Here is a 14,376-nt window from a genome sequence, read left to right as displayed (position 1 = left end):
ATACTACTCGCCTTCTCTTAGATTCGTTCAACATGCTGTGAAGGCAATTTGGAATAGGGAGAAACAAGGCCCCCACAAAACTGAATCGAGGATCAACTACTCATGCCAGGCAGATAAGGTCGACAAAAAACCATGCAAGTCCCCAACTTGACTGCCCGAATGCAAATCTTGATTTCAAACTTGGGCAGAAGGAACGCCGAGGCACACCCGCCGTCTGCCAAACGTCCCGCAGTAATTCAGTGTGACAAGTTATTATAGAACGTTCCCCCTCTGGTTTTTCTATATCCTCAAGTGTCGAAACACGACGAATTTTCCTAAAAGGTAAGGATAATCCTGGTATCTGGAGGTCAAGTTCGCGAGTCATGTACTAACTACTCCAGCATGTTCCTCTACTATGGTAGGTAAAGTGCTGATGTATTTAGCACTCTTTATGGTTCTGTGGCACACACAATTTTGGCCTACGATTGATCCTCGACAGTTCACAGGAGGTCATTGCTCCTGTTCGTCCCTTACGTGCCTGTAGCTATGTAGATGTTCTTTCTTATCATATACCCAACCATCACCCTTTCCCCGTCATGAAATACAAAAGAATAAAAGGCAACATATGGAAAATGCCGGTTAGAGGAGGCGGTTAGAGAGGCGTGATTATGTTGGCCCAAGAATATATTCGTGTCGAATCTGTGATGCCGTCATGGATATACACATTATGCTACGACTTATAAGCGAAAACGGCAGGAGTTAAATGAACGTCGACGAACAAATGATAGATCATCTATGATACAGTCGCATTGCTAACTTCAATCAGATGTACTGGCAATACTAGTTTTATTCAGACAATCATTACCTGGTACAGCAATGCCGCCGTCGAGCGTGACATCCTTTCAACCGTCCACCAAATAACAGTCAAATAGCAGTACCGACCCCGCTCCCCGCTCACTCCCCCCTTATTCCCAAAGATGCCCTTTTTTCCAACGCTGTGCATGCATGTGCCGGCCACCCAACACCGACCGCAGAAACCAGAAAGCAGCACGTACTTGGAGTTCAACGGTTAGGCCACGGAGTCGTCCGCCTCAGATCCCTTGAGGTCCTGGGTCTGCCGGTCTTGCTTGGGGAAATAGTGACGGTAGAACCATACCAAGCCAACCACCATCAACACCACAAACAACGTCACAATGAAGAAGATTACGAGACTCCACGTCAACCCATACAGAAGCGCCACCACTTGCCCCTCGGGCGTCTTTAAGAAGGACCACACGGAGCCGACGACGAACTCGATGTTCTTCACTGTCCAATATGGGATCATGTGATAGCCCAATTTGATCATATCCAACAAGGTTTGCGTGCCTATGATACCGATGGTGCCGATGGTGCCGATGATGCCGGTGATACGGAGAGCGTAAGCGTTCGACAGACTTTTATGATAGAACACCATGACGAGGCCGACAACGAGAAGTAGCAAATATAAATAATATTAAATACGCCGTAGGTGTTAACCCTCGGTACCTCTACAAGTACTCCCTTAAGGGGCTATAGATGATATAGCGGGCCCTTAAGCCGCGTCGGGCGGTTATACAGGTAAACTTGTAGCCAAACGACTACTAAACCTCCTGTCCCTCCCTAAGTCTGTGCTACAACCCCTGCCTGAACTACCGATAAGTGTGGTAATGTGGCACTTAAATTCGTCCTCAGGGGTGGGATGCTGCTGATGTGCAGAAGATGCTCGACTATTTTTTGTCGCGACAAGTCGTAGTATCTGCTAATTGGGGTTCTCGTCGAGCGTATACATCTCAACCATACGCTCAAGTGGATAGACCGTAACGTGGTCTAGACGCTCGCAAGAATCGCGGCGAGAGGGCGTGCTGCGCGCCTTCTATCGTGAGGGGACGGGTTCGCCGACGAGCGTTATCGGATAGGCGAGGTCCGATAAGGGGCCGGATTAACGATTCGAATTCTGGACCGGCTGTCGAGTTATATTCCGCCGACGTAGTGCTTGACGGTCGACTGGCTAGGATGCTCGTAATCCTAAACTGCACCAATCTCCCTATTATCGCTAGGTAGGCGAAGTCAACAAGGTGGGCAGCGCGCCATAAGGGTTGACTAAACCCCCTTGTGTGTCAGCTGCAGGATTCGAACCCGCGACTCGTCACCGACCCAAGTGGGCGAGGCTCAAATCGGGACTTATCTACCAGCGAAGTGACCAACTACACCAGCCGACAGTAGCAAATATAGGACGCCAGCGACGTCGCCAACCACCTCGATCGCTGGTGGCAATCGGACTGGCGACGGCATTGATGTTGAGTAGTCCTTGCTAAGCAGATAAAACAGGTCGTCGAGCTTGTCCATGGAGGAATGCACGTAGTCCTTGTCGCTAAGCCGGCGAAACAGGTTGCCGAGCATTTCCGTGGTGGAATCCATGATGAACAAGGAAAAACGAAGTTATTGCCGTATACGTTCGTATACGTTGATATGTTGCAAGTTGTCCTTTGCCATGTGTGTGTTTGCGGAGCTCTTCGTGGTCCGAAATAGTGAGTTACGTCAAGTGAAAGTACTAGTTGAGTACAAAAAATGGTTTCGAGGAGGAAGCGCATGCTATTGCAATAATCTACAATGCCTCGTTGACGACGTGTCATCTATAGAAGATTGGGTTCTTTGGTTGATCCAGCTTCATAGAGTTTGAAGCCACCGTGGTGAAGTACAGTCGGACGCCTCAAAAAGGAGAAGGGACAGTTACTGAGGAGCCAGGACTATTCAAGCCTCCTCACTCGGTTCCTTCCTCACAGAGCTAGAAACCAATTCTCCAGCCAGCCCTTCCAGGAAGTTATCAGCCATCTTCTCCGCCCTCTTCTCGCCGATCTTGCGTCTCCGCTCCTCGATCTCCTTTCGCCTTCGTTCCTTCTCCATTTCCCTCTCCCGTCTGATGCGCTCCGTATTATCCCTTTCCTTATCCAAGGCCACCATTTCGGCATCCCTGGCCTCCTTTTCCTTGCTAAAGTGGTAAAAGCCCACACCTTTTGTCCTGATCTCGTGGTTCCCGTCATAGTGCAGGTCCGGCGGAGGAGTAGGTGTACGATCTCTCTTGGCGGCCAACTGTTCCATCTTGTCCCACGTTTCGTCTTCGGGGTTGAAGGCATGGGTTTGGATCTCGTCGCCATAAATCAGCTTCTCGGGCGCCTTGGGCCTCGCACTCAAGCGTTCCAGTTCTTCAGCCCCGAGTGCCCTCCTCTGAGCCATTCTCTCCTGCCGTGCCAGGTCGGCCCTTGTACCGCGTCGCGTGCGTCCGAACTCGTCCTTGAACTCAATAATCTCTGTAGACCCCTCGTCCTCGGAATCGTCGGTCCCTGAGCTTGAGTGTTGATTCGTATCGTCGGGATGCGATTCAACCCATTTCTTGTCGAAATCCACCAACGGCGCTGTCTCGCCTTCTTTCGCAATGTAGTCCCCGCGCTTCATGGCGGCATATAAACGTGCTTTCTCTTCCATCTTCCGCTTTCCGCGCGAAAAGTCTTGTTTCTCCTCTTCCGTGCCGTTCGTCTCCCTCAGGGTAAGCTTTGCGCCCCCATCATTGGATTTAGGGGCTTTCCGTTTTGCCTTTACCGAGAACAAATCGTCTTTAATCTTTGATGGACGAGCCCGGCCGGCAGTTGCGGATGCCGTGGAGGTAGATGGCGTGGAGAGCAGAGATGCCAGTTGCGATGTGAAAGCGAGGGAGCTGGAAAGTGCGATCTCTTTCTTCTGCCGTTTGGCTGGCCGTTGGCCGTAAAGGTTTGGGTCTTGGGGCATCTTGGGTAGTCGGCTATGTTCTGTAAGGAAATCAGAAGTCCGAATAGAGCGTCCTGGATCGTCGGATGAATTCTTGCAAAGTCGAAAGTTGTTGTGAATAAAGGTGTCGCATCCTGGGACGATGGCTACGGACCTTTGAGGTTACTTTGTACCTAGAAGGCCGAAATTCCGTTTGCCCCACCAAAGCCCTCGGCGTGCTGATCCCCGACCTGCCCCGCGATCGGTCGCTACAGTTGTGGCCCTGGAGATTTTCAGATTTCACTACTCCACGTCGTCACGATCCTGTATCACGCCAGTTAATTCTGAAGTTGAATCCATCCAATCGAGAGTTTCAATAGTCAAGTACGCTGGAAACTACTTGTAGTTACTGCAAAGTCAATATGTCGTCAGCAAACCAGGTCCTGATTGCCATTATCGGTAAGTTGTATAACTGTGCTATGTATGTTCTATGTTCAAGATTCATCTGGCTTACACAGCTATCCGCAGGCGCTGGAGGAGTGGGCAAATGCTTCCTCTCGCAGCTGCAAACACTGGCCAGCCGACGACCGACCCCTAAGCTTAGCATCTGCTACATTTCCACGAGCAAGAAAGCCTTGTTCAACAATGATTACTCTCCTATCCCAACCGAAACTGCAGTCGATGAACTCGCTGCCTCCACCAAAGTACCTTTCGCCCTGCCCAATATTGTCGACTATCTAGCTGCAGCGCCATCGAAAGTGATACTGGTGGACAATACGAGCTCGCAAGATGTGGCAGATGCCTATCCTAGCTTCCTGAGCCGGGGTATCAGCATCGTGACCCCCAACAAGAAGGCCTTCTCAGGCTCATACAAGTTGTGGCAGGAGATCTTCGCTGCAGCTGCCGACTCTGGAGCCAAGGTCTACCACGAGTCCTCGGTCGGTGCAGGATTGCCAGTCATTTCGACCCTCAAAGACTTGGTGGATACCGGGGACGAGGTGACTAAGATTGAGGGTGTGTTCAGCGGCACCATGTCATTCCTTTTCAACTCCTTTGCCCCGCTCGAAGGCTCTGGAGGTCAATGGTCTGCCGAAGTCAAGAAAGCCAAAGAGTTGGGTTACACGGAGCCCGATCCCCGAGACGATCTGAACGGTCTTGATGTGGCAAGAAAGTTGACCATCCTTGCACGCCTGGCTGGGTTACCCGTTGAGTCGCCGACTTCGTTCCCAGTGCAGAGCCTGATTCCCAAAGAATTGGAGTCTGTCTCCAGTGGAGACGAATTTCTGCAGAGACTTCCAGAGTTTGACTCGCAGATGGAGGAAACCAAGGCTGCAGCCGGAAACCAAGGCAAGGTTGTAAGATTCGTGGGCAGTATCGATGTTGCCACCAAGGCAGTCAAGGTGGGACTGGAGATGTTCGATCGGTCACACCCGATTGCCGCGCTCAAGGGAAGTGATAATATTATCAGCTTCTACACTAAGCGCTACGGAAGTAACCCCCTCATTGTACAAGGTGCGGGTGCTGGTGGAGATGTTACCGCCATGGGTGTCACGAGCGATTTGCTGAAGGTGATCTCCCAAATTAGTAAATAGTCGAAGCTTCTACACAAATGTCACTCGGTGTTCCCGGGGTATAATGAAAGCATGCTGCCATTTCTTCGTTGTTATGGTGTGTAGCCATCAGTTTCCTGTATCTGCTGAGTATCCGGTTCGCTTCTCGCCCGTGGCACCACCACCAACCGTCATGGCCGTAGTGTTTATGAAACCAGGTTCAGCGGCATGGTGCATTCCGTGATCGGCTGTGGGAGTTCTGGCGGCAACACTGGATCGGGGCGTGTCTCGAGGTGGCGGTAGATTCAGTCTCCAGATCCAGAGACAAAAGTCGAAGAGGATCAAGCCAATGATGGGGAAAGCGAATGCTAGGCTGGCGAGTTTCTGTGTCCACCAAATCAATTAAACGGTTGACACGGCAAGCTAGTTAGGCAGCAAATACTTACGAAGACGAATGCAACCCAGCTCACGAGGCACCAAACCTCGGAGGGAACAACACCAGTCTGAAATTCGTTGGTGTACCAAGTCATATCTAGCCCCTTGTGCATGACGAGGAAGTCCGTGGAGGGAATTGGGGCGTTGGGTGGGTTGAGAGAGAGACGCGACGCGACGGCTGTCGGGTGCAAATAAGGCCGTTGGAGTGCAGATAGAGGGGGGCTATAATAGATAAATTGTGTATGTGGTAAGACAGGTTGACTCTCAAAGAAGACTGCCTATGAATGGAGAAACGCGTGAAGTTGAGAAGCAGTAGAGGCTGGGTGCAGCATAAAAGGCCTTAATACTGTCGAGTGGTGAGACCGTTGCTAAAGATCGCGCGATGCTTCCTTGATTTCCGGCAAGCACACTGTAGGAGCACAAGCGCACTCCGAAAGGACTCACCAGAAGGTTTGATTACCGGACATATTGAACATATGAGGAAACTCGACTTGTGCTCCCTGGGACCCAATGGCAGGCTGGAAACTTCTATGTGCTATTCAATTTGACTGAAAAGGAAAACGTCATCCTTGCGAAATGTCGACATCACTCGATCAAATGAAGCAGCAAAACAATGGTAATTTCAAGTCATCTAAACATATACTTCTTAGCTTTACGTTGCTTTACATGATTCTAGAATCTAATAAGTTAGTGAAACTCTTCTTATACCCTTTCTTAATAGTCTAACGCATATCCAGCGTAAATCTATCAAGTTTTACCTATACCGCGTATTAAATGCTATACCCTAGAGATTTTGTCAGGGTCGTGTATGGGGGTACCAGTAGTTTATTGTTGTAGTACGAAGAATGGAACATCAGCCAGCTCGTGCAGTACCAATATACATGCGGTGCCGGCCCTAGCCCCGTGACAGATTTAAGATATTAGGTATATTTAATGTAGGGTTCGAAACTAACCATAACTATTTCTAAAATAATAGTTGTTTATCATATATGTTACTATCATTGTTAAGGAAAAAGGAGCTAAGTTTTGCAAATGGAGGTACGTTTCAAGGGGGCGTTAAGGCGGTTAAAGTTCTTACCGTACCTCGAAAATCTAGTTAGCCCTAGCGTCTAAGAGGACTAATAATGCTCCTCTGTTCATCGCCGACTTGTGCTTACTCTACATAGGGCTGAACGACCAGAGAATGAGACAGCTACCAAAGAGACCTTTGGTGGACAGCCCAAGTATTGGGGGAGCTTCAAGTTCGTTTTAACTCCATGATGTCGCGTAATCCAACTGTAAGTGGGCTACACCCCTAAGCGAGTCACCATTTTAGCATAATAAGGGGATGATTAGTAACTGTGGGATTGAGCGCCACGGTTATGCCCTAGGCCGAAGGAGGTGTAGCGGCAATTGCACTAGTGGGGTCAAACCCTTCCTCGTAGATAAAATAGCTACACACTACACACAACGGAGCAGATAGACAGATCAATCAAGACAGGATCTACGCAGAGTCATCAATAGAGGATTGAATCCCTCAATAACAGCATAATAAGCAAGGTTAAAGCTATTCATAACGCTATTTTCAACTAATAAATACATTGCCAATAAGCGTTAATTCCTTCTAAATGCGTTTAGTAAAGATAATAAGCCGAAATTGGGTGGCTCGCTAAGGGGTGTGGCCCGCTTATGGGTTGATTACATTACCTACTTTTGCAGATGTGGAACAAGACAGCGCAAGGTGGCGGGCAACAGAGTTTCGGACACCGTATCATCCTTGGTCGCTCTGGGCCGCGACTGACCGCCCAATTCCGGGATGCCATTAGGAGTCGATTAACGTTATATCATCACGAGGTATGTAGTTCTAGATATGATTTTTCGATACTGAACCAGCCAGTATTTCCGGCACCGTTAGTTGTGGTAAGTGTTGCGCCTTCATTGTTGGCTTTCGACTTGAAACCCCCGACACCAGACTATCAACACCCGTCCAACGCTCCGTGCGACCAGTCCACTCTAACATCCTATGTTAAGCTCAGTGGCGCAAGGTCTTGAGTTTTACAAGGCGTGAAAGAAGGCCCAAGAAAATGGCTTCAGCTCCATGGGAAGGAGCAGCCAGCCATGAGCAATACTTCATTCTCCTCACAGGGGCCAACAGGTACACTACGGTTTGAACTTTGCCCTCGACATTCTTAGACTGATAAAGCGAGCAGTGGTGTGGGCCTGGGAATAGGACAACGCCTAATAGACGAATTCCTCGCCACGCGCTCCGTATCCTCACATCTAATCCTCATCCCTACCACTCGATCAACGACGAAGTCGAGCGAGACGATCCACGTGCTACGTGCGCACCTCACAAAGGCTGTCGGGTCGAGGAATCTTCGTGCTCGCCCAGGTTACAATGCGCAAAGCGCTATCAATCGAATTCACTTATTCTCGGTTGAATTGGACCTCTGTAAGCTACCCTCGGTCTATGAGGCGGCCGAAAGACTTGATCGAGGGGATATACGAGACCCGACGGGTATCACTGCGGGGGGACAGCCTGTGGCCATTCCGCGCCTCGATGCTGTCCTTCTGAACGCTGGGTATGGCGGCTGGTCTGGCCTGAGTTGGCTCGAGTTTGCGCGGCAGTTTTTCAGCGTGGGAATGGTGCAAGCAACTACCTTCCCGTCGTTTAAGGTAGCAATACCAAGCAAGGCGCTGCCGCCGCAAGAGATATCTACTTCGGAAGTACAGGCCAAGGAAGACCAGCCTCAACTAGCCGAGGTCTTTTGTGCTAATGTCTTCGGGCATTATATTCTGGCACACGAACTGCTACCTCTCCTCAGCCGGTCGAGTCCCGACGAGACTCCCGCGCGCGTGGTATGGACAAGCAGTATCGACGCCGAAGAACGCCATCTCGACTTCGACGATTTCGAGGCATTGCGAAGTCATGGCCCCTACGAAAGCAGCAAGCGCATTACAGATCTCATCAGTCTGACAGCTGACCTCCCCAGAGCGCAGAAAGCTTCAGCTTCGTTTTTCACAAATCCCGAAGTCCCCAAAGCGATCCGACCGAAATTTTACCTCTCCCACCCCGGCATCGTCTGCACGTGTCTGTTTCCCCTCAATGCGGTCCTCTTCGTCGGCTACTACATGGCCATGTACATCTCGCGCTGGCTCGGCTCACCCTGGCACGTTGTGAACTCATATCTCGGCGCCTGCGCCACCGTCTGGCTTGCGCTTGCGGACCAGGCGACGCTCGATGCCGAGAATGCTCAACACGTGAAATGGGGGTCTTCGTGTGACCGCTTGGGCCGCTCAGCAGCGAAGAAGACCGAAGTCGAGGGCTGGGGTTGGGAAGGGAAAATAGAGGACGCGGAGGCGCTGAAACAGGATGACGATGCTGGGATTTTGCGAAAGTTGAAGGGGAGGAAATGGGACGCGGTCGAGTTGACAGATGGGAAGCGTAAGAAGTTTGAGGACGAGGCTGTGGGCTGCTGGCAGGAACTGGAGAGGCTGAGAGTGCTATGGGAGAGTGTGCTCGGCCGCGATCAGAGCAAGGCAGCTGGTAATAGGAAGGCGTAGAACCGCACCTCGACGCCTCTTTCGTCTGGGCTGGAGGGGCTGTATAGGGCATTTAATGAAACAGTCTGATGAAACTTGCTTTAGATAAATAACTAACAGTAGTATATATGAACACCCGTCAAAATCGATAGCTCTAATAGACGGGGTTACTTGATCTCAAGCCACGGCACCTTAATGTCATAGCTGAAGAATTGTACAGAGTTGTCAAAAAGATTATTCTTCATGGGTACTCAAATATTTAACTAAAACCCTATGTCGCAGCATTGCCAAAACTGGTGCCGGGCTGTCGGAATTCAACCGCGGACGCGTGCGGCGTCACCATGGCAATTCACATCGTCATACAACAAACAACGTCACAGAACGGGGGCTTCTGATAAATCACAACAAGCCAACGGAATCTCGCAGATACTTCACAAGAAGTTGGCAATTATATATGTAGGCTATATATGCACTTCGGCGGCGTACGATATCATGTACTGCCTAGGTATCCTTCTCCAGTGTCTCATGTTACTGAGACTTATTATTCGTACTTTCATTAATTTCCAAGACAATGTAAGAGAAATGCAGTCAAGTCAGGCAACCACGTCTCGGTGAGCATGTTCATGCTCCAAATGCCGGTCATCGCTCCTGACTCTCCTCAGCACCACATTATCCTGGCGTCCAAACATACCCAATGCCAGCGGCAGTGGTACAACCGCCAGGGCGATAACGGCCGTGAAGATCAGCGACCTGGACATGTTGACTGGGGGATTCGCCTCCGGCCCTGCCTTCAGCGCATCGCTAATAAGTATAAAACAACCACCCAGCAATTGACCGCCAGCCCAGGCGAACGTGGATGTCACCTCGGGACTACACGGATGGGAAAGCTCGCCCAGGTACTCCAGCGCGACGGGCAAGAGAGAGAAGGAACTCGCGCCGAGCAGGGCAAGGACGGCATACGGGCCCGCGACGCCACGGGTCGCGGGCATCCAGATGAAGATGAAATACATGAGGCCAATGACGGGGACGAAGATTTTGATGGACAAGAGGAACTGCTTCGTGCGGTCGAGGAGGGGGCTCGCGACGGCGGAGGCGACAAGGCCGACAACGATGAGGACAGCACCGGCAATGCCGGCGTCATCGGAACTGAAGCCGTAGGGCATGAGGATCTGGTTGAGCAGCGACGAGATACTGTTGAAGAAGCCGACGTAGACGGCGAAGGGGACCAGCAGCAGCCAGCACTCGAGCGAATTGCACAGACGGAGCGACTCCCTGAGCGAAGCCTTGGGGGTCTTGCCCGAGGGCGCAGGGGGAGTAGGCGGCTCGGCGGGCACGAAGAAGGACGGGATGGCGCAGACGGACGCGATAACGGAGACGTAGAGGACCATGCTCGAGACCTCGCTGGGCTTGGTGCAGATGAAGGGCACGACGAGCTGGCCCAGCGCGGCGCCGAAGGGGTTGGCAAGACTCATCAAGGCGGTAGCACCGACGCGACCGCGGCTGGTGAACCAGAGATCCGAGTAGCGGGTTGGTGCGCTCAAGACAAAGGGTTGGGCAAGTCCCGTCAGGATCTGACCGAACATGACGACACCGAAGATACCGCCACCACCGGAATGAGATCCGGCAAAGCGGATCCAGTTACCGGCCAGAACAAGCACAGCGGCGGTGATAATAGACGGCTTTGGCCCCCAGTGCAGGATGTAGATGACTACTGGCGATATGAAAACGAAGGAAAACATGAAAGCTGTTGCCAACCAATTGATGGTGGACTCGGTGGTGTCGTAGTATGTCGCCGCGAATTGCGACACTGGGGAGAAGGTCAACCACTACGAATCAGGATCAGGTATGTTAGCGCGAGGCTCTCTCTCCTGTAGGTCATTGCAAGTTTCATCGTCAGATGCTGAATGCATGTAACCATAGCTGCGAGGCGGTAGTTCATGGGGGCCTGACAGTAAGCCATCATGACCCCCAACGCTGATCAGTACCTGCATCTCAGCATCTCACCGCCCTGCAGCAGCAGGACCAACGACACCCACAGACTCCCACAGTCATCCTTCAAGGAACGGTTGAAAAGAAGCGAAGCAAAGTCCCACTTACGTCCCAGCTCACAACGATATTCAACAGCGTCAACTGCACGACACCAAACCACCTCCGTGTATAGACCTTATACTCCACATCCGCACGCGCACGATCACCCTCATCCCCCGGACCCACGCTCACCGCGACGTCTCCATACTCGGCCGAACCCTGCGGCGCGAGATCGTCATCACCAGCGTCCAGCGAGCCCGTATAGTTGTCGCCCTTGCTGGCTTGGGGCGACATGCTGCGCATGACAGTGTCGTCGACCGGCGGCTGGCCCGCCTCCTTTAGGTCGGCGGGCGTTGCGATCTCGTTGGCTGTCGCTGCTTGCTTCCCCAGCTGTTTCTCGTCGCAGCCGCTGTCGAATGCCATCTGAGCAGATGGGAGGTTGGGCCGCAGACTGACAGGAAGTGCACTTTATCGCAGTTGGCTCCTACGGGGGCTATGGCTTGCTTTAGCGGCGCACGGAGCGGATTGACCAGGGCGTGTTGACTCGCTGAAACCTGGGGAAATTGGCTTGGGCTGACGCTCCAGGTCGCTGAGCTGACGGACTGCGGGAAACTGGTATTAAAAAAGTGTTCGTCCTTTCCAATTCGCCAAAAGCCATTCAGTAAGAAAAACAAGAGAGGGGAACTTGTCACTGAGAAGGAAAAGAGGCGTTCGGAGGAACGAGACTGCCACAATAACCCTTGTGCCTCAAACCGATCCATCCATGACCTTAGGTAACGCTAAGCCCTTATATGAGCTGTCTGCTACGGGCGAATCCTCCGATGCACCTGCGCAACCGAGCCATTCTCATTCGATCCAACATCAACAGCCTGCGACACTTTCATGCGCTATTGTTGTTGCAATAAGCCAAACCGCAGATCCGATCGTATGATTCCCCTGATGTACAGCCCTGGCACATGTCTGGTTGTTTGGGTACTTTCTGACTAACCCCAAAGACTTATTGGGAAACGACTCCTGTGACAGTTCTCTTCGCAGCTTCGCGCGAACACGCGGGATCCATTATCCTAGGCCGTCATGTCGCCGTAAATGGAAGGAGGTGTGATTAAAGGCTTGCGGCCCGGCCTGATTGGAGCACCTGCTCGGGTTCAACATCTTTTTTCGGATTGAGGTAACATTGGAAATGCTTAATGAGCCGGTCATCCACTCAGCCGAAGAAGTTGGAATCGAGACAAGCAGTCGAGCAGTGTTGCATGTCTAATCTTTCAATTGCAGATAACTGCGCAGAATGGTGGCTTGAAATTCTCGAGCAATGCCTAGGTATGGCAGTCAAATAACGCACGTAATGCACCTATCAAAACCAGAAGACGTGATCGAGTCGAATCCCATGCGCCTGAGTAAAGTTACCCAATGCGACAATGGTTACCAGCTCCACTTCGGGTCGACAAGGACCGACTTCCAGTGAGTCGTGAAGTATGAAAACCTTGCAATCGGCGATAGCTCGGTGGCTTGGACTATCAAGTTGACATGTTAGATGTAGCAGGTCTCCCCTGCCACAGATCACTGTTCCGGACCAACGACAGCGAGTATTCGTGTAATAATGATCTAAGAGTGTGATTTTGATGCAGTGTATGGTACAGAGGCAGGCGATGCTTGAGCTTTATTGTCTTCCATGCCATCATGCGAGCCGCAATCGTGTTACATAACCACCACCGTGCCACCAAAGTTGCGTGGTGGTGGCTAGGACTCCCTTCTTGAGGAACCTCCCGGCGATGCGTTCTACAAACCATATATATCCATATGATGCGCCGGTAGTCGTAAGATGGGTTGCTCGTCCACGTCGTTTATTTGAGGACCGACCAGAGCTTGGGAGCGGCACATTGGGTGGCGCAGTGGGCAAGGTGGAAGACTGGAACAGCCTATTTGTTAGCATCGTGTTTTCAACGTCAATGACAAGATAGTCGGGTTTCCACGCGCTTGGGTTTTGGGAAGCTTACACTCTTCGACGCAGTCCTCCTTGGCACCTCCGTCTTCCTCCTGCTGGGTGACTCGCTCGACGCACTCGTCAAAGTGGTGCTTTGCAGGTGCACATTGCTTGGACTCTTTGCACTCTATCCCGCATTATTAGCATCACCCATGACGTTTTGAAATCGAGCCGTTTGTCCGGGCTTTTGTGGCAGGCATGGTGTCGCTATAGACTGTCCTTGAAGATCGGTCGATAGTGGTATGGAGTAATGGGTGCTGACGAACCTTCCTCAAACTTCTCCTTAGGATCCACGATTTCTTCCTCGTCATCCTCTTCCTCCTCTTCTTCCTCGTCCTCGCCACCCTCCTCTTCCTCTGCGGGCTCGTCGTTGGACTCCTATCTACTAGTTAGCGGATCTCATTTGTAAGGAAGTGAAAGAGCTCGCAAAAAAAAAAAAAAAAAAAAAAGAGCTCCGCAGGACTTATCACAGCGGGCGCATGTTGAGTAGAGCCCGCCGCCTTCGATCTGGCATAGCCGTTCCGAAAAGAACAATGATGTCGTACCTGTTCCTCGGGCTGCGGAGCTTCGGCTTCGGCCGTGGTCCAAGGCGTGGCAGCCTCGACCAAGTCGGTGATGGTGTCCCAGATACCCATTGCGGTCAGAGCTGACGCTGCAGTGGTCCAATGGCTGGTGGTAGGAGGATTGAGCGGGTGTGTTGTGATGGATGGCCGTTCGGAAGTTGTCGCTGAGAAATTAAACCGTGCTTGATCGATCCGCCTTGTCAATTGAGCCATTTTGATTGGCCACGGTAACCTCAAATGCCAGAAGTGGGCCTCTCAGGTCCAGGCAGCTGGGGCCAGCTGGTGCGTCAAAAGCACATAATGCTCGAGCGAGCGGCCTAGGACTTGAGGACTACATCTGCTTTTATCTAGAAATAAAGCTCTTTCATCTCAATATCTACTATAGAATCTGACACGCACAGGAAATTACTGCCATTTTCAGACAGCCCATACCTTATCAGATCGAAAAATCAAACTCAATCCCAGACCCGGCACAGCACAACAGAAGGAAATGCATTAAAATCCTTCTGGAGTCACCTATCCAATCCGAAATAGCATCTTCTAGGCGAGCGCCATGATT

At 51.4% G+C, this 14,376-nt stretch overlaps 7 protein-coding genes across 7 annotated transcripts; 2 read left to right on the top strand and 5 right to left on the bottom strand.

Annotated features, from left to right (window-relative positions):
- Positions 1–766: 766 nt before the first annotated feature.
- On the bottom strand, positions 767–1,545 carry BCR38DRAFT_439586 (uncharacterized protein). The gene has a single exon (XM_040860640.1). It carries the CDS (start codon positions 1,430–1,432, stop codon positions 1,049–1,051), a length of 384 nt encoding a protein of 127 aa, XP_040713288.1. The 5' UTR covers positions 1,433–1,545; the 3' UTR covers positions 767–1,048.
- A 1,021-nt stretch (positions 1,546–2,566) lies between these two features.
- On the bottom strand, positions 2,567–3,906 carry BCR38DRAFT_439584 (uncharacterized protein). The gene has a single exon (XM_040860639.1). It carries the CDS (start codon positions 3,778–3,780, stop codon positions 2,749–2,751), a length of 1,032 nt encoding a protein of 343 aa, XP_040713287.1. The 5' UTR covers positions 3,781–3,906; the 3' UTR covers positions 2,567–2,748.
- Positions 3,907–4,160: 254 nt separating this feature from the next.
- Positions 4,161–5,330, top strand: BCR38DRAFT_486970 (homoserine dehydrogenase-domain-containing protein; the record flags this gene model as incomplete). Its single annotated transcript, XM_040864097.1, has 2 exons — positions 4,161–4,197; positions 4,267–5,330. 2 exons carry the CDS (start codon positions 4,161–4,163, stop codon positions 5,328–5,330), a joined length of 1,101 nt encoding a protein of 366 aa, XP_040713286.1.
- An 87-nt stretch (positions 5,331–5,417) lies between these two features.
- BCR38DRAFT_486969 (uncharacterized protein) lies at positions 5,418–5,836 on the bottom strand (the record flags this gene model as incomplete). The annotated part of the gene is made up of 2 exons (XM_040864096.1): positions 5,418–5,672; positions 5,735–5,836. 2 exons carry the CDS (start codon positions 5,834–5,836, stop codon positions 5,418–5,420), a joined length of 357 nt encoding a protein of 118 aa, XP_040713285.1.
- A 1,617-nt stretch (positions 5,837–7,453) lies between these two features.
- Positions 7,454–9,461, top strand: BCR38DRAFT_476006 (uncharacterized protein). The gene is made up of 2 exons (XM_040863025.1): positions 7,454–7,857; positions 7,913–9,461. The coding sequence occupies exons 1-2, from the start codon at positions 7,787–7,789 to the stop codon at positions 9,264–9,266; spliced, it is 1,425 nt and encodes a 474-aa protein (XP_040713284.1). The 5' UTR covers positions 7,454–7,786; the 3' UTR covers positions 9,267–9,461.
- Positions 9,462–9,838: 377 nt separating this feature from the next.
- On the bottom strand, positions 9,839–11,567 carry BCR38DRAFT_347512 (major facilitator superfamily domain-containing protein; the record flags this gene model as incomplete). The annotated part of the gene is made up of 2 exons (XM_040856351.1): positions 9,839–11,071; positions 11,343–11,567. The coding sequence occupies 2 exons, from the start codon at positions 11,565–11,567 to the stop codon at positions 9,839–9,841; spliced, it is 1,458 nt and encodes a 485-aa protein (XP_040713283.1).
- A 1,059-nt stretch (positions 11,568–12,626) lies between these two features.
- Positions 12,627–14,123, bottom strand: BCR38DRAFT_29372 (uncharacterized protein). Its single transcript, XM_040854481.1, has 4 exons — positions 13,800–14,123; positions 13,521–13,632; positions 13,268–13,381; positions 12,627–13,189 (listed from the first exon to the last, which is right to left on the bottom strand). The coding sequence occupies exons 1-4, from the start codon at positions 14,028–14,030 to the stop codon at positions 13,050–13,052; spliced, it is 597 nt and encodes a 198-aa protein (XP_040713282.1). The 5' UTR covers positions 14,031–14,123; the 3' UTR covers positions 12,627–13,049.
- Positions 14,124–14,376: the final 253 nt, after the last annotated feature.

Source organism: Pseudomassariella vexata (genome assembly GCF_002105095.1).
Source record: "Pseudomassariella vexata strain CBS 129021 chromosome Unknown BCR38scaffold_10, whole genome shotgun sequence".
Classification (NCBI taxonomy): domain Eukaryota; kingdom Fungi; phylum Ascomycota; class Sordariomycetes; order Amphisphaeriales; family Pseudomassariaceae; genus Pseudomassariella; species Pseudomassariella vexata.
This window is presented reverse-complemented; position numbering and strand designations above follow the sequence as displayed.

Excerpts from the sequence above, each read along its gene's own strand:
- BCR38DRAFT_29372 (XM_040854481.1), bottom strand. The coding sequence starts at position 14,030 with ATGGCTCAATTGACAAGGCGGATCGATCAAGCACGGTTTAATTTCTCA. Across the intron at positions 13,633-13,799 it reads CTCCGCAGCCCGAGGAACAG|GAGTCCAACGACGAGCCCGC; the intron begins GTACGACATCAT and ends ACTAGTAGATAG. Across the intron at positions 13,382-13,520 it reads TAAGGAGAAGTTTGAGGAAG|AGTGCAAAGAGTCCAAGCAA; the intron begins GTTCGTCAGCAC and ends AATGCGGGATAG.
- BCR38DRAFT_439586 (XM_040860640.1), bottom strand. The coding sequence starts at position 1,432 with ATGGTGTTCTATCATAAAAGTCTGTCGAACGCTTACGCTCTCCGTATC.
- BCR38DRAFT_476006 (XM_040863025.1), top strand. The coding sequence starts at position 7,787 with ATGGCTTCAGCTCCATGGGAAGGAGCAGCCAGCCATGAGCAATACTTC. Across the intron at positions 7,858-7,912 it reads CTCCTCACAGGGGCCAACAG|TGGTGTGGGCCTGGGAATAG; the intron begins GTACACTACGGT and ends TAAAGCGAGCAG.
- BCR38DRAFT_439584 (XM_040860639.1), bottom strand. The coding sequence starts at position 3,780 with ATGCCCCAAGACCCAAACCTTTACGGCCAACGGCCAGCCAAACGGCAG.